Genomic DNA, 19067 nt, shown 5'->3' on the forward strand with positions numbered 1-19067 from the left:
TTCAGAGTAATTCTAACACCATGCTCATGCAGGCAGTGAAGCAAATATTGCGTTTACTCTAAGTTCACAGCAAGCTGTGGAAAAAATTCAAATGCTTATCAGAGGGGTATAACAATAAGCAAAAATATCTATAAAAATTATAAATGTTCTAATCATCATGATGAAACATTGTCATCTTCAGTGTTACCTACTCTTTCATCTCTAAAGCCTGAAAATTTTTACTGTTGAGACTTGTGACTATTTTTTTCTTTCAAAGAAAACTACCAGCATTTTGGATTAGAAACTGCATTACCACTATCTTCAAGCAACTAATAATTCTTAGTACCATCAAAGGACATTATTGAGGAAGTTTCATGACCGTATAGTTGCAAAAGCAAATAGGACATTTTCTGCTTGGGCGAGCCTCATAAGTGTCAGAGTTTTATAGCCAGTAGGAGCATTTGTCCTTTCGGGTAGATCATGGAGTGGCCAGGGGAGCTTTCCTGATGCAGACACAAAATTTTCTCCTTGGTGTGGTCCTTCTCCATCAGGATGTTTTCCTCTTGCCCAAAAGCAAACGCTGGGGGCAGGTGTGGAGACTTCTCAGTCAGCAACCGGAGCACCACCAGAGGTAGGACAGGACCACAGTCCCTAATACAGGCACATGAATTGGGTGCCAGGTGATTTTTGGAGGAAGGGAGGTGAATGCTTCTTATAAACTGGCACGTACCAGTGTTTTCTTTTCACTGGGTTGATGAACCTATTGAGGATTAGCACTGTATCCCTCTTCCTTCACAATTTCCTGGCACTCGGGCTTTTACCAGATGTTCTTTGTCAACATGTGTGTACCAACTGTGGCTTTAATAGAAATGTCTGAATAGATGCCTGTGCCTAGGAATAGTTATGGAATTAAAGTTATTTTCTTTTTGGCCTCTTTTAAATTAAGAAAATAGTTTTCTCAGATGTGTTCAAAGAATATTAAGAACCTATTAGTGTCTGGAATGTATTCAGGGCTTTAGTTCAATAATTATTTATTACCATATAATTTGTAGATCAGGAAACTGAGCTTTTGAAAAATAAACTGACTTGATTTGTTTATATAAGTAGTTAGTATCAGAATTAATTTAAATACTGTTAAATCCTAAAAGTTAATTTTATTTCAGTTCATTTTGATTGGTATGCTGCATGCGTTTCTTATTTATAGTATACTATAGAGTGATATAGAAATGAATATTAACTAATCAGTGTGATTCATTTGTGTACAGTGAGAGAATCGAAGAAGCTACTGACTGTAATTCTGAAAAATAAAGTAAAAATTAGTAAAATAGAAGGGAAAGAATTGCTTTTGTATTTTGATGCATCATTAGAAATCACTAATGTGACACAAAAAATTTTTGGTGCCAGTAAGTATAGGGTAAGTTAAACTTTTTAATAAACATTTATTTTCATAATTCTTCAAGCTTTCAGTTACTTGGGGCTATAAGTTTCATTGATTTTTTTCCCCCTACAATTCTTAAAGTAACACGTAGATTTTTAGTCCTTTAAATTTGTATTGTGGAATGGCCATCAGATTGTTAGCCATACCCTTTCAGATACCTATTAGAAAGACTCTCAGATAACAAAATTAGCAGCAGCTACTCAAAACATTTAATGAATTCCTGTGAGGTGTTTAAAAAGTGAAATGAGACAAAGCCTTGTTTTCAAGATATTAAACATTGTGAGAATTACAGAATATGCCTCAGAAGAAGTAAGTAGAAAATGAAGTATAGAAGTTGAAGAAAGAATTCTTGTTAAGAGTCAGATCTGAAGGATAGGCTGTGGAGGTGGGCCTTGAAATGGCCTTTGAAGTTAATAAATGAAATTTAGATGAGATGCATTCCAGGATTCTAGAAGACATTATGAGTCAGATATTGTTTAACTGGGAATCAAGGTGGCAATTCACATTATGTTTAGGAAGATATTCAGTTAACAAGCTTGGGTGGTGCATGTCATAGTTTGTTCACGCTACTGTAACAAAAATACCGTAGACTGGGTGCCTTAAGCAACAAACATTTATTTCTCATAGTTCTGGAGGCTGGAAGTCAGATCAGGGTGGATTCAGTGTCTGGAGAGGGCCCATTTCCTTGTTCATCGATGGCCATCTTTTCATGGTGTCCTTACGTGGTGAAAGGGATGAGGGCATTCTCTGGGGTCTCTTTTATAAGGACACTAATCTCATTCATAAGGGTTCTGCCCTTATGACCTAGGCAACCTCCAAAGGCCTCCCCTCCTAATAGCATCCTTGGGGGCTAGGTTTCAACATATGAATTATGGAGGGACATGTTCAGTCCATAGCATGTATAGATTTACAGTGTAGAAAAGCAGATAATACACTTGTGAGGAATCCTTACCAAAATGGCAGGCTAAGACCATGGTTAGTGGGGAGTCACTGAAGTGTTCTGAGAAGAGTATTTATATATATAAATCATAATGATTTAAGGTAATTTGGCAGTTTTGGAAGGAAACAGGTATAGGAAACAATTCCATTAAAATGGAAAGAACTGGGAGAAAATGACATCCCTTTGAATTAATTTAATTTTAGGAATTTACCAGAAAACAAGATATTTCGGTTGCCAAAACATCTGTGCATATTCTTTTTGATGCAAGTGGATCACAGGTATGTGTCTATGTAACTTACTTGATTTTTATCACGGGGCTAAGTTTAACCCTAAATAGTAATAGCACAGTAATGAATTTCATCTTGGAAGGTGAATATCTAAAAAATAAATTGTCTCAACATAGTGCCCCAGTAAGATGTGTATACTTTTTAAACATGTTATTAATGATAACAGTACAGAAGGTAGATTGTTATTAATACGAATTTTGGTAACTTTAAAAATCAGAAATATATGTTCTTCTGCTAATGCCAAAGCCTGTTTTATGTCTATTAACATTTGAAAAAGTGGATGCTTTTTGTTGGATGACTTTATAGGACTAAAAATTATAATAGTACGTAGATATAAGACAAAAAGAAGTGGCCTTTATGAGTGTGAGATAAATGAGCGCTTTACAAAGACATCCAGTGATTTTTGAGAACTTCCTATGGTTTGCAGTTTTAACACTTTTTCCTTGTTCTCCAACAGATTCTAGTCCCAGAAGGTCAAATCTCACCAGTCGAAGAAGAACTTGTTAGTTTGAAAGAAAAAGCTAACTCTCAGCAGGAATTTGCTAAACCTCCAAAATATATCAAAAACAGTAATCAAGAGGATATAAAAAATAGTCAGCCTGAGGTATATATGGTATCAAAATAGTCATTTATAGAATAGCATAGGTCAAATCATTGCTATATATAATTACAGAAAAAAGCGTCTAGAATTCATTTGTTCGTCAGTAACATTTCAGAGTATTTCCCCTGCCTTTTACAAATACAAACAAAAGAGTTGAGTTTCAGCAAATTGTATTTATATGAAGGGGTTAGAGATTTAGGACAAGGTATACTATATACTTGTAAGTTTCAAATTAGAGATACATAGGAAAGTAACTACCACTTTTTGCATTTATCCTTTCTGTTCCATCTTTGCACTTGGCTGTAATGTAGAATACAAATGTATAATATACTGCTCTGTGTGCATGAGGGAAGAGAGCAGCATGTTAGGTTCCTCCTCCTCCTCCTCCTCCTGCTCCGTTGAGGGTCTCCTGTAGCCACACCTGATAGAGCCCTTTCCAGTTGCCTTCTCCACACCTTGCTGTGACCCTTGACATTGCTAACAGCCCTCTCTTTCTTCATGTTCTCTCCTCCTTTGTCTTCTGTGTTAGCATTTTAATTCCCTTTTTACTTACTGCATCAGAGATACTTTCTCTCACCATCTCCTAAATGTAGATTTTCTCTAAAAGCTTGATACCCAGCCTTCTGAACATCTCTATGTCTTTTCCCTTAGAGAGCTTCCTTCCTGTGCATGATTTAAGCTCTTAAAATGTACCAGGCTTCTCTTCAGTTCCATAGCTACATCTCCACTTACTCTTAGTATTTCCCTTGGTATGTCTCTTCAAGCTGTTTCCCAAAATCCAACCTCAAACTCTTTATCTTTTGCCTCAAATTTGCATCTGCCTCCATACTTCAGTAATGTTACCATTCAATTTTCTGATGATATCCTTGATTCCAGCCTCTTCTCCCGCCATACCTAGAACCAAGGTGCTAGTGACTGTTCTTTCATAATATTTCTCACGTCGTTTCCTCCTTATTCCCCTTACCATTGCTCACTTTAGCATACCTAGGTTATACAGTAACCTCCTAAGAGTGTCTTTAACACTGTTGCTCCATCCTGTCAGCTACCCTGTGCGGTATACCCCTGATTTTTCTTAATACCAGTATCCTCGTAGCATTCTTCTGCTCAGAAAGCCTTGTGATCTCTGTGTTTATCCCATTGAATCTAAATTTTGACTTACTTTGAAGACATTCTGTAGTTTAATATTACTCCATCAAAATACCCTCCACTTTAGTATGGTCACTTGCTTTACTGTCTCTTTTTTATGGCCATGCTAACTCTTGCCTCTGTACCTTCATTTGTGCTGTTTTTACCTCTACTTATCTAAAGTGTACTTACATTTGTAAATCTTCATTTTTACTTTCTTAATGGAGCTTTTCCTGATTATTTGTTTTTACTGATTTCTCACCTTTAGGCAACTATAACTCTCACAGGCTCTTCCATACATTGTTACTCACTATTTTTCCCTTTAGTCTGTGTCCTTCATTAAATTAAAAGTATCATTTTGTCAACTATAATTCCCTCAGATGATTAGATTATAAAAGCCATTTGTGTGTGTGTGTGTGTCTTTATATCAGAATGATAACTTGAGTACTTATTAAAAATGTAGATTCTTAGACCGTCCTACCACCTTAAACCTATTGAATCATAACACAAATGCTGGAAAAGGTCTTAAGCACATTAAAGTTTGAAAAACATTGCAGTGTTGTTAAATACCCACTATGTTTTCAATAAGGATTAACTGTTTGAAACATTTCCATGAATACCTTTTTGGATCCCATTCATTATATACCACTAGGAACTGTAATTTCTTTAAGAAAAATCTGCTGGTTCAGTAGCTTATTTTTGGTCAATCTTAGAATTCACTTTTCTCCTATCCTTCCCGACTTTTCCTCCATGCCCCATCTACGAGGGTGAGTCAAAAATTATCCGCACTTTGGCTATAGAATTTACAGAAGTTTTAATATAACCAGAGTGTGGTTAATTTTTGACTTGCCCTCATACATACCTACTCAAAACTCCAATATGTTTTTCTCCATCTTAGGGGCAGGTGCCTTTTTAAAAGCAGCTGTCTTCTGCCTCTTATGGTTTCCATCATGTACTTCTTTGTTTGGCACCCTCTATGCTCTGTAGTCCCGCCTCTGCTTATCTACTTCTGTTGTCTTATCAGTCATTCTAGGCTAAAGTTAGAAAATGCAGATCTTTTTTGAAACACTAGCTTGTGTGCCACTGAGTCTCTGAATTCCTGTAGCTGCTTTCTACTCCAAAGGCAGTTTAGTCTTCACAGAATAGTAATACAGTTTTTTAAAAGTGTGAAAGTTTTGAAGAATGCTTAACATTATGAAAGTTTTCACAAACAAGCTAGTGGGAAGTTTCTGCATAATATAGAGAGAGAAACTCGATGATGGGTGATGCCTTAGAGGGCCAGGATAGGGAGGGTGAGAGGGAGTCATGGGAGGGAGGGGATATGGGGATATATGTATAAATACAGCTGATTCACTTTGGTGTACCTCAAAAATTGGCACAACAGTGTAAAGCAATTATATTCCAATAAAGAGCTTTAAAAAAAAAAGAAACAAAACAAGTTTACATAAATATGTGTTCCAAACATCATCCTTATGAAATAGAATAGGAAATTGTGAGCCAATGGTTAACTAGATAAACTGAGTATCAGTAAAATATTGTCAGCTAAGATATAAAGGTGCTATATTTTTAAGTCTGGATATTCTTTAAATATTCTTTAGAACAATGTTCTTTACTTGTTTCGGCTATCTATTCAATACTAAACATTAGAATAAAATCCTTCAAGTCAGCCTAAAATACAGAAATGTCTGGATATCATGTTGTTTATACAATGTCATATATATTTTGTGTGTAGTCAAGGTAAAATGTTCTTAATAAAATTGTAGGATATTTAATTTCAAAAGAGTATGTTTATTTACTATGGTTTTTTTCTCATGGTTTAAGATAATTACTCCTAGCAAAAGAAAAATGTCTGAAGCATCAATGATTGTTCCTGGTGCAGATAGATACACTGTGAGAAGTCCAATACTTTTAGTCAATACATGTGAGTTTTATAGTCTTAAAAGATTTCTAACAAGTATTATTGTTTAAAGCAGGCTTTTTTAAAATTCAGAAATATTCTGGATCTAATTTACCTATAGGGTAATTTGGGGATATAAAAATTGATAAAATATGAACCATAAATGTCTTCTGTCGAAAAATTTCAAATGTCTGAGAGGTTTAATGGGTATCCATAATAAACATTATTCAAAATATTAATATCCAGCATTAATAACTTGTAGTTTAAGTGGGAATCAGCATAGCAGTTGATAAGCATTAAATTAATCAGGCTGCTTGGGCTTGTTTCCCCACTCCCAGGTGTGTACTTTGTAGCTGAACTTAGAAACGGTTTTCCTTTCTGTGAAATGGGACTAAAGTGTTTAACCTCATCAAATCATTTAAAGGATTAAATAAAAGTTATTCATTAAACAAGAAATGTTGTGACACATTTAGACAGTGCCTGGTACATACTAAGAGATAAATAAAAATTTAAAAATAATCTGATACTTTATACTAGTTGCTGTAAACACAGTATTATTTAATCTTTATGACAGTTTAATGGTGACCTTCTGTTCCCAAAATCTGATTGTCTACTGGGATATTATCTTATGTTTGACAGACTTCTCAAACTTAATAGGTCCAAAATAAATGCATCTTTCGCCCCTCCCTGCTGATTTTTCTCCATTTCTTACCTTGGTATATGGCATCCATATCCAGTTACTCATCTAAATCAGAAACCTGGGACTCATCCTAGAATCCCCTTTTGTAACCTTTCTCAGCAAAAAGTATTGCAATAATAGCAACGTGTAATTTTTTAAAATCCTACAAACATAGCAGCCCTTTGTCCTCCATTTTAGCAACACCACGAAGAAGAAGAATTAAACCACCACTGCAGATGACGAGCCCCAGTGTTTCTGAAACATTGGAACATGGAGTGGATAATGCTGTATCACTGAAATCTAGACCATCTGAAGAAGGAAAGAGAGGAGATAAGACAGACAAAGTAACTGTACTTTGAAAGCATTTTTAAATAAGTTTTTGTCAAGTTATTGTAGAAATAACATATTGCAAGCAGTGAGTGTCTCACTTTTCTTAAAAGGTTGCTCTTTAAATTTTTTAAAATATCATAAGGTCTTGTCACTCATTTACTGTGCTAACAAAATTTAGAAATATTCATTCAATGTAACTGATTTATGCATTCAGTGGGAGAAGTGGATTTGCCATCATTCTTTAGTTTATTATGCAAATGAGTGTCTGCTGTGGGGAAGGTTCTGGTTTAGAAATGTAAGATACAAGTGGAATCTGTCTGTAATTAATTCCAGCATAGGAATTAGACAAATTAATAAGATAATTATAATATTGTATATGTTCTCAGATGTACATACAGGATGCAGTAGAAACCTAGTAGAGGGGCAGGTGCCTAATCCTAGAGCTGGAGGGGAAGGTGAAAACCAAGAGATAATCTTTTAGGAGATGGAGAGTGAGTTGATTTTTGAAGGGTCAATAAAGGTTATTAGTCAGATGGACATCGAGGAGGGTATTCTTTCCAGGTAGTCAAAGGGGGACGGAGCAGGGAATGGATGAGAGAAAGTTGTATTTTGGAGAAATAGGTAATGAGTGATACAGATAAGTTTGTAGATGAGGAACACCTAAAAGCTTTTGTTTTCTCTGAAGTGTGAGGATGGTGAGCTTCTCTTGGGGATAGAGCCTTGAAGTAGAGGGCTCAGGGACACACAGAGATTTGGCATAACTACTGAGAGATAATGGAGAGGGGTAAGAATAAGTACAAGTGTTGGGCAGTGTTGAGGGCCCAGTTCAGATTTAAGACTATGAATCTTATCATGGCATTAGTTCAGAAATAAGTCTAATTTCCTCAAATAAAGCTTAGCAGCCTTGGTGTTACAGTAAAAAAGGAAGATGGTGGATGTAAAAAAATTTTAATGGCTATGTGGTAGAAAGATAAAGGGTGCGAGAGTTGAAGATATTAGGAAAAAATAGTCAAAGTAATGGTTCAGATTGTCTAGCTAAGTGTTTCCTAATAGGGGTAGTATTGTTTAGTTATACAGCATGGTTCTGAATGTTGTCGGGTGACAAGCATCATAGGCCTGTGCTTGCTCACTGTCAGCAGAGCCCTTCTGTCATTGTGACAACCAGAAACACACCTGTACATTTTCATACTGCTCCTCTCCCAGTAGGGAAGACAGCCAGGATGAGGCAAAATATCTTAGTTAGAGGGTATATTTTTCTGATGGCGATGGCAGATTTTTATTTGATCTGGGCAGTGTGTATCTGTGGCTCTGGAAAGAGGAAAGCTTGCTGTAGTCAAGAAGTGACCTGTGCAATGGCCAGAACTTTACAAAATAATGTAATACTACATAATTTCCAGCTCATATGTATGTTAGTGAAAAGACAGAATAGATGCAGGCTCTGAGATCAATAGCAATAGAAGATATGCCATGGAGGTTCTAGAAATTCTCAGAGAGGGAAATTGAATTATTTTTCTAGCTATGACTGAGGTCAGAAAACTTATAGGATCTTCCTCCTGCTTATCTGCAATGAAAGTTTCTTTTCTTTTAGGATAGGCAGTATTCTAGAATTCTAGAATGGGCATAACCTTTATGAAGTAAATAGAAATACTATCCAACTTTTAATAGTAAGGCAAATGTTAAAAGTTTTAAAATTTAATACTCTTTAAAAGTTGTTTTCATTTAATGCCTTAATTCAGATTTATATTAAAATTTTTCCTGTGTTTATAGCATATCAAAACTGCTAAAGTTGTAGAAAAGACAGAAAATAAGGACATTGAATTCCCAAACCAAAATTTTAGTAAGTATTTTTTGGTTTAATTTTAGTCCCTTCTGTCTATACTTTCATTTATGTGAAAAAAAAAAGATTTATAATAAATATATTCAGCTCTATGCAAAGAACTTAGAGGTTACAGGGAAATACAAGCCTTTGTTCCCAACAGGTTTGGGTCTGGGAGGGGGAAGATGAGATCAATCAATCTCTGCATCCCAATATGTGAACTTTGATCGGATTCTACACTAGTTTTCATTTTACCCTGCCAACTGCACGAGAAAAGGAAAAGACGATGATATTTGTTTTATTTAGGTGAACTCCAGGAAATTGTTCCTGATTCACAGGCAGTGGGAAAGATAGATAAACCTGTGTAAGTATGAGAAAACCCATCAAATCATTTAGCCTCCAGTAATGCTGCTTTTAGATGAATGCAGTAAATTTAGAGGAAGAAGACTTTATGTTCTTAGAATGTAGTGTTGGTTATGGAGTTGATCATCTTTCAAGTATTATTATGACAGCACAATGGGGGATAGCCTATATGTTTTTTCCATATCAACAATATAACTCTTCAGCTTGAGAGACTTAAATGAATGAGATTTTTAAAATAATAAAGTATGAGTGTGAAGAAAATTAACCAAGTTTAAATCCACATGAAGACATAAGTGAGATGTATTTAGGTAGATATTAAAAATAGTAGCAATAATGGAACTTTTAAAATAATATTCTTTAACCTGATCAATTATATAGTAAATATTAACTTGCATCATGACTTATGAAAATATTTTCATACTTAACTGTTAACAAATTTCTGTCAGTAAACATTGACTAAATAAAAAAAAAATCAACCCTTATTTCAGAGTCATAGGCTAATGTTTTGTGATAAGCAAATGAATTTATTTTGCAGGTTACCTGGTGTTTTAGACAACATCTGTGGAAATAAAATGCACTCCACATGGGCATGTTGGACACCTGTAACAAATACTAAGCTGTGTCATGACCAAGGAGCAAGTACTTCATCAGGAGACACATTTAATCAAGGTGGAACATACAGTTTTCTCTGCATATAAAATAGATGTTCAAGGAAGTACTCATTTCTTGAAATGTCAACAGATATTTTGGTTTTAACAACTTTTGTATATGGTCAGTTTATTAATTTAGTAAGGATTAATTTCTCATTTTCCAACTAGATACTGTTATCAAGAAAAAACTTACTAAACAAAAGTCATCCTCTTCAATATCTGATGATAATTCTGAGGAAACGAGAAAGGTGCAGTACGGGAAAGAAAGAATGCAGCTTAACAAAATAGATACAGCTGAAATAGAAGTTTGCAAAAGAAATGAACAACAACTAAATCATTCTAAACATGTGGAGGAGACAAATATTGAAAATACCAAGCAGAGTGATTGGCGTGTTGAATCTGAAACTACTTTTAAATCAGTTCTCCTAAATAAGACAGTTGAAGAATCTGTGACCTATAGAAAGAAATACATATTGTCAAAAGATACGAATACCGCTATTTGTGATAAAAGCTCTTCTCCTAGAAACAATGCACAAAGTCATAGACGATCAAGGAAGAGATTGACATCTGAACTTAATTCCTGGGATTTGAAACAAAAAAAAGTGGTGAGCTTTCAGTGTGTTTTATTTCTGCATACAAAAATATGTGTACTTAATAACATAAAGTGAAAGAATCTTAATTGCTACAAATTTAATGTTTGTAATACCCTGTCCTTTTTTTCTTTTGAAGTATAGTTGATTTACAATTACATTAGTTTCAGGTATATGATGTAGTGATTCAATATTTTTTATAGATTATACTCCATTTAAAGTTATTATAAAATAATGTCTGTGTCTCTGTGCTGTGCAATTTACCCTTGTTGCTTATCTATTTTATATTTAGTAGTTCACATCTCTTGATCCCATACTGCTGTCTTGCCCCTCTCCTCTTCCCTCTCCCCGCTGATAACCACTAGTAATACCGTGTTTTTTAATTCGAGTTTAGACTCTGAGAGGGAACTTAAAAATGGTTAAAATAATAAATTTTATGTCATATTTATGTTTATGTTATATTTTACCATAGTTTCAAAAATCCATATACCTGATTCTCAGGAAAAAAGAAAAACTAAAGTCAAGAGAACTCATATCTTTAAGAGTGTTGTTCAAGTTTTCTTTTAACCAAATTATCTAAAATTATGCAGATAATAATTCTTACTTTGTATTTTTTCCATTAAAAAATTAATAGAAATTTTTAGAGCAGTTTCAGGTATACAGCTATACAGAGAGTTCCCATATACTCCTTCACTCCACCCCAGTTTCCTGTCCTTAACATCTTAGTGTTGCAGATTTGTTACAAGTGATGTACCAATGTTGAAACATTAACTCAGGTTCATAGTTTACATTATAGTTCATGCTTTGTTGTATATTCCATGTGTTTTGACAGTTGTATAACAACAGATATTAACCCTTAGAGTATCATGCATAATAGTTTCAGTGCCTCCTCAACCCCTTTCTGACCTCTCCCCAGTCCCAGCCCCTGATAGGACCCATGTGCTTGCTGGAGCTCAGCTGGCATGTGAATAGGTACAGCATGAATGAACCCTGCAGTTCCTCGTCTCCTCTGTTTGGGTTTCTCCCACTTTGTGCCTCAGATTCTTTTGAGCATGCATATAGAACTGTCTGTGCCTCTCTTAGAATGCTTACCTTTCTTTTTAAATAAATGTTTATTTCATGTGGTTTTTTCCCTCCGTTTTAGCCTGTGTAGACACCATGTTTTATTCAACATTTGTTTTCCAGCATGGTCTAGTACAGCTTTGCAGGTAGTAGCATCTGAAACATTTCTTGGATTATTGCCTTAAACTTTGTCCAGGTTTTTCAGGAAAGGATGGAAGTGAGATGGAAGAGATTTATCTTCTATTGTAACTGTTGCTTGTCCTCATTGGAGACTCCACTTCTTCAGATTAATCATTTGTAGGAGGACATCTCCAGGACAGTTTTAGCTAGTTTTCATCATACTTTGAGACTGAAAGTTTACTTTTTGTAGCAGTTACCATAAATCTTTTCTTTGATCATTGCTGCCAAGATGCAGATTAAGAAAATTTTCTAATCAGAATATATTTCCACTACCAATAATGCAATCCCTTTTTCAGTATGCCTTAAAAGATCCAGGTTTTTATAGGCTTTCATTTATCTCCCAGAGTATTACTAATACCTGGGTAGCCAGATTTTTAGAGTCCGTGTAAAATGTTCATATATTGGAGCAGCTGAGTATTCAAGTGAAATATTTAATAGCTAAGTTTGCCGTTGTATATAATGAGATATTATTTCATTTTTCTTGATGAGGCTACTCTTTATTTTGTTTTTAACCTGTAATTCACTTTTTCTGCTTAATTTGGCTATTTTCTTTTTTAACCAAATGCTTTTGGGTCACTTTCTTCTTGGTTCTCAGTGTGCTGTTCTTTCTTCTTTCTAGTCTTAGCTGCTATTTAGTTCCTTCAGACCCAGTTTTTTTTTTTGTCTGAAAGCTCATCTGTTCTTCAGTTTTAATTTTAAACTGTTTTCTTTGGAATTTAGAATCATTCCACAAAATTTTTCTGGTCTAGTCATTTTTTCCTGGGAGCACAGAAACTTGGTCATCTTTTCTAAGCTGTGCTCTGATTTTTTTAAAAATCAGCTTTGTGTTTTCAGAAGTTCTTGTCACTCTCATAGTGGCACTGTCTTTATTACTCTGCAGGATTTCCTGCCTCTCTCATTCGTGGGTGACTCTCCTCTAAGGTAGTCATCTGTCTGATCCTGTCTTTCTCTTCACTGGATAAACTCAGAGAAATAGAACCTCTGTAGTTCAGTGGTACAGATTTCCCACACTGGCTCCAATTATGTCAAAGTTCTTAATAATATTATTATACACTGTTTTAGGGGAGGTTTGTTTTTACTACATTTTTATCAAGGCAAGTATACCGTCTTTATTCTGGTAATCTCAAGAAGGGATAGTAATAATTATTATCTATTATATATAAAAACATAGGAACTTAAAAATGGTTAAAATAATAAATTTTATGTCATATTTATGTTTATGTTATATTTTACCATAGTTTCAAAAATCCATATACCTGATTCTCAGGAAAAAAGAAAAACTAAAGTCAAGAGAACTCATATCTTTAAGAGTGTTGTTCAAGTTTTCTTTTAACCAAATTATCTAAAATTATGCAGATAATAATTCTTACTTTGTATTTTTTCCATTAAAAAATTAATAGAAATTTTTAGAGCAGTTTCAGGTATACAGCTATACAGAGAGTTCCCATATACTCCTTCACTCCACCCCAGTTTCCTGTCCTTAACATCTTAGTGTTGCAGATTTGTTACAAGTGATGTACCAATGTTGAAACATTAACTCAGGTTCATAGTTTACATTATAGTTCATGCTTTGTTGTATATTCCATGTGTTTTGACAGTTGTATAACAACAGATATTAACCCTTAGAGTATCATGCATAATAGTTTCATTGCCCTGTAATTCCCCTGTGCTCCATCCCTCCCTTGCTTCCTCCCTCCCCCACCAAACTCCAGGAAATCACTGATCTTTTTATTGTCTCCATAATTTTGTCTTTTCCAGAATGCCATAGAGTTGGAATCATATAATATGTAGTCTTTTCAGGTTGGCTTCTTTCACTTAGCAATATACATTGAATGTTCCTCTGTGTGTTTTCATGGTTTGATAGCTTTTTTTCTTTTTTAATGTTGAATCCATTGTATGGACATACCAAGATTTATTTATCCATTCACCTATTAAAGGACATCTTGGTTGCTTCCATGTTTTGACAATTATGAATAATGCTTCTATAAACATTCGTGTGCAGGTTTTGTGTGGACATAAACTTTCAACTCCTTTGGGAAAATACCAAGGAACATGATTGCTGGGTCATATGGTAAGAGTATGTTTAGTTTTGTAAGAAACTGCCTGTCTTCCAGAAGTGGAAAAAGTGGCTGTACAATTTTTGCATTTCAGCAGCAATGAATGAGAGAGTTCCAGTTGATCTACATCCTTGCCAGTGTTTGGTATTGTCAATGTTTTGGACTTTAGCCATTTCTTATAGGTGCTTGGTGGTATCTCGTTGTTTTAATTTGCAATTCCCTGACAGATGATGTTAAGCATCTTTTCATATTTTTATTTACCATCTGTATATCTGCTTTGGTGAGTTGTCTCTTCTGATCTTTTGCCCAACTTTTAATTGGGTTGTTTCCTAATTGTTGAGTTTTAATAGTTCTTTGTGTATTTTTAGATACAAGTTCTTTATCAGATGTGTATTTTGCAGACATTTTCTCAAAATCTGTGGCCTGTCTTTTCATTCTCTAAACAGTCTTTTGCAGAGCAGAAATTTTAAATTTTAATTAAGTCCTACTTATCAATTTTTTCTTTCATGGATTGTGCTTTTGGTGTAGTACATAAAAAGGCATTGCCAAACCCAAGGTCACCTAAATTTTCTCCTATATTATCTTCTAGGAGTTTTATAGTTTGCACTTTACATTTAGGTCTGTTATCCATTTCAAGTTAATTTGCATGAAGGGTGTAAGGTTTGTATCTAGATCCTTTTTTTTTTTTTTTTCCTGACATGGTGGTGTTCTAGCACCATTTGTTGAAAAGATTAACTTTTCTCCATTGTACTGCCTTTGCTCCTTTGTCAAAGATCAGCTAATTGTATTTATGTGGGCCTCTTTCTGGGTTCTCTGTTTTGTTCCATTATTCTGTTTGTTTGTTCCCTCACCAGGACCACACTACATTGATTATTGTATTCAATATCTTTTTAGTAAGTCTTAAAGTAGGGTCAGTCCTCAAATTTGTTCTTCTCCATTAATATTGTGTTGTCTACTGAGGGTCTTTTTCTTCTCCATGCAAATTTTAGAATCATTTTGTCAATAACCACAAAATAACTTGCTGGGACTTTGATTGAGATTACATTAAATTTATAGATCAAGTTGGAAAGAACTGACATTTTGACAGTGTTGAGATTCTTATTCATGAACATGGAAATCTCCATTTATTTATTATTTTTAAACATTTTAAATTTTATATCGGAGTATAGTTGACTCACAACGTTGTGTTAGTTCCTGGTGTACAGCAAAGTGATTCAGTTACACATATACGTATATCTATTCTTTGATTTTTTTAATATAGTCTCTGATTTTTCATCAGTCATGTTTTCCTCATATAGATCTTGTCATGTTTCATTAGATTCATACCTAAATATCTCATTTTGGGGGGGGGGGCTAATATAAATGGAATGTAATTTCACATTCCAGTTGTTCATTACTGGTTTATACGAAAGTGATTGACTTTTGTGTATAAACCTTGTATCCTTCAATTATGCAATAATTGTTTTTTAGCTCCAAGAATATTTGTGTTGATTTTTTGAGGTTTTCTGCAGACAATGATGTCATCTGTGAACAGTTTTATTTCTTCCTTCCCAATATGTATGTAGTGTATTTCCTTTTCTTGTCCTATGGCATTACTAAGACTTCTAGAATGATGTTGAATAGCAGTGATGAGAGCAGTCATCCTTTCTTTTTTTCTGTTAGTGGGAAAGTATCTAGTTTCTCTCCATTAAGTTATAATGTTAGCTGTAATTTTTTTTAGATGTTTTCAAGTTGAGGACATTCCCCTCCATTCCTAGTTTTCTGAGAACTATTATCATGAATGGGTATTGGATTTTATCAAATGCTTTTGTGCACCTATTGATATGATCATATGATTTTTCTTCCTTAGCCTGGATTATATTCGTTGATTTTCAAATGTTGAATCAACATTGCATACCTGGAATTAATTCTAATTCCACTTGGTTGTGGTACATAATTCTTTTTATACATTATTGGATTTGATTTGCTAAATTTTTTGTTGAAGATTTTTCAATCTATATTTATGACAGATATTAGTCTGTAGTTTTCCTTTCTTGGAATTTCTTTGATTTTGGTATTAGGATATATTGGTTTCATACAATGAGTTAGGAAGTGTTCCCTCTGCTTCCATCTTTTGAAAGGTTGTGAAAAATTGTATAATTCTTCCTTAAATGGTTGATAAAACTCAAAAGTGAACCTGTCTGGGCCTGTTGCTTTCTGTTTTGGCAGGTACTGATTATTGATTCAATTTCTTTACTAGATTAGGCCTATTCAGATGATTTATTTCTCTTTATTTTAGTAGAATTTATCTTTCAAGGAATTGGTCAATTTAATCTAGGTTATCAAATTCATAAGCATAGAGTTGTTCTTAATTATTTTTTTTTTATTATCCTTGTGATTTATTATCCATGTCATTCAGAGTGGTAGCCTCTCATTTCTGATATTAGTAATTTCTGTCTTTTTTCTTTCTTTTTTTTCTTAATTAACTTGGCTGGAAGCTTATCAATTTTTATTTATTCATTTATTTATTCATTTATTTATTTATGGCTGCATTGGGTTTTTGTTGCTGCATGTGGGCTTTCTCTAGTTTTGGTGAGCAGGGGCTAGTCTTCTTTGAGGTGCTTGGGCTTCTCATTGCGGTGGCTTCTCTTGTGGAGCATGGGCTCCAGGCACACGGGGTTCAGTAGTTGTGGTGCGTGGGCTTAGTTGCTCTGTGCCATGTGGGAAATTCCCAAACCAGGGATCGAACCCCTGTCCCCTGCATTGGCAGGTGGACTCTTAACCACTGCGCCACCAGGGATCCGAGGCTTATCGATTTTATTGATCTTTTCAAAGAAACAACTTTTGGTTTCCTTCAGTTTTTTTTATGACTTCCCTCCCATGAATAGAAATTTTTTTTAATCGCTGCAAAGCACTCTGCACAATTCTGTATGTTAAAAGACTTATCCTAAGTTGTTTTAATGCCTAACAAAGCCCAAACTTATTAAATAATTTAAAAAAATAATTAAAAAAATAATTTCTGACCCCCTTTATTTCTCTTTGTGGTTATTTATAGAACCAGATTTTTCTTAAATTTTCTTTTCAGCCTTTATTTCCTTTGAAGGTTAACTGGTAAGAGTTTTTAAGTACCTTATAAATTGTTTCAGAGAGAAAAATCAAAAGGGAAAGGATTTACTGATGCAGCAGAATCTTTGATAAGCCAAATTAATAAGAGATACAAGCCAAAGGATGGCATAAAGTCTGCAAGAAAATTAAAGGAGTCTTTGATTGACAGGTATATTCTTAAATTTAGAAATGAATATTTTTCTGACAGATATAACTAAATTATTTTACCTAGTTTTAAGATTAGTTTTAAACATGTGTTCAAATAATGTAACTTTCCATTAGAAAACACAGGTATTTATTTACTTTTATCTGTTTAAATTATATAAAAAGGGAACTAAAATTGAAATGTCATTCTAGTATCTGATTACATTTTATAAAGTATCAAGAGCACCATATTGATACAGCATACCATTTCAGAAATAAATCTTTAGCACAGACATTTTAGAAATTTTATTTATTGAGCCTAGTGATTAGTAAAACTAAATATATGAATATTTAAATATATTGCTTAATAAAATATGAAATTTAAATGAGCTGAAATGAGTTACTTTATGTAGTAAATATGTATTCCTTGTTTGCAGTCTTTCTGAAGGTTTTCTTTTATTGTAAAATGTTTTATAGGCTTCCAGGTGTTAATTCATGTTTAAATTAATTCTGGCTTTATATGGCATGAAAAAAATACTCTCATGGCAGAACCATTCGTTTTAAATCGCCTGGCACCTCCTGCTGCATGAATGACTCAGCTTAGACTTAACTATTATTGTTGCTGTTTACTATGGGTGAAGTTGCAAAAATATCAGACTAGTACTGTCACATTTCAGTTATTTGTAGCATATTGAATGTAGACTTAGTGACCCAAATATGTTTTACCTTGTATAAAATGGCTTTTATGAAAAACATTATACCGACTTTTAATTGCCTTCTTAATTTTGACAAACCCTTTTTTATAGTGGTTTTTCAAACAAGTCTGATCTACAGTTCAGTAAGGTAGGTTTCATTTATTTAACTACACCAAATGTATAGTCAAATTCTATAAAATTTGACTTTACAGTAAAATAGAATAGTAGTAGGATGGAAGTAGATTTCCTGTTTTCAGCATATTGAAAAATGGATTAAACAACTGACAAGTTTAGTGGCAAATACCCAAAATAGCCCCCTAAACTTCTGCTTTTCAAAGAAAGTGCTTCCTTTACATATATGTGTGATATTTTTACTTTTTGGTACATGATTCAGTACCATTTTTTCTACCTTATCCCATTTTTCTTGACAATAAGATTATTCTGAAGTCTGTGTTTTTGCTAAAAACATTTAGTATTCATCCGGGTTTAAAATATCAGTTATCTTTGATTTATTCCTCATAACTATCTCCACTTAATTTCAAGTTTTGAGGTTTGCCTTCTGTAAGTTCCTCTTGCATCTTCCCTTTCCTGCTCATGCCAACTCCTGTTTTTTTGAGTTCTAATTTCTTATCCCTGGGTTATTACAATACCCTTTATGTAATTCTTTTCGTCGCTAGTATTTTCTCTGTGCCAATGCATTCATTACATGCAGTACTAGCTTTTTTACTTTCCAATGCATGCAGCTTCAATCATGTCATTCTCTTATTCTAAATGCTTCTTTGATCTCTGTTGCTTTTTGAATTAAGTGGAGCCTTAAGCTGGCTCCTTAGACCTCTTAAAAGTCTGTCTTATTTCCTAAAATTAGTTCCCTAGACATGTCTTGTTTAGCTGAAACATAATAACTTGAGATTCCCTGAAGTGTCTTTCCTAAGTGTTTATTCTTTTTCTTCCCCCTTTGGAAAGAACCTTGAAGTGAGTCACTAGGTTGTTTCACCCTCTTTTCTCATTGTCAAAACTTTAATTCTCCTTGCAAGCCTTGCCTCAGAATCTACCTTCTTTATGAAAACTTTCTAAGATGCCCTGACTCAAAATCCAAATGGGCAAGAATTCTGAATCTGCACAATAATGCCTTTGTACCTTTTTATTAACA

The 19067-nt window shown here is 34.0% G+C and overlaps 1 protein-coding gene across 1 annotated transcript in view; it reads left to right on the top strand.

The window, feature by feature from the left end:
• The window catches only part of SYCP2 (synaptonemal complex protein 2), a 69207-nt gene that overhangs the window by 32059 nt on the left and 18081 nt on the right, over positions 1-19067 (top strand). Inside the window, 11 exon segments of the mRNA XM_057702321.1 lie at positions 1245-1393; positions 2561-2635; positions 3102-3248; positions 6192-6291; positions 7145-7290; positions 9044-9113; positions 9399-9456; positions 9991-10124; positions 10274-10710; positions 17120-17247; positions 18029-18065. Of these exon segments, the coding sequence (XP_057558304.1) occupies positions 1245-1393; positions 2561-2635; positions 3102-3248; positions 6192-6291; positions 7145-7290; positions 9044-9113; positions 9399-9456; positions 9991-10124; positions 10274-10710; positions 17120-17247; positions 18029-18065 (1481 nt within the window).

The sequence above is a fragment of the Hippopotamus amphibius genome, chromosome 12, assembly GCF_030028045.1.
Source record: "Hippopotamus amphibius kiboko isolate mHipAmp2 chromosome 12, mHipAmp2.hap2, whole genome shotgun sequence".
Taxonomy (NCBI): Eukaryota; Metazoa; Chordata; class Mammalia; order Artiodactyla; family Hippopotamidae; genus Hippopotamus; species Hippopotamus amphibius.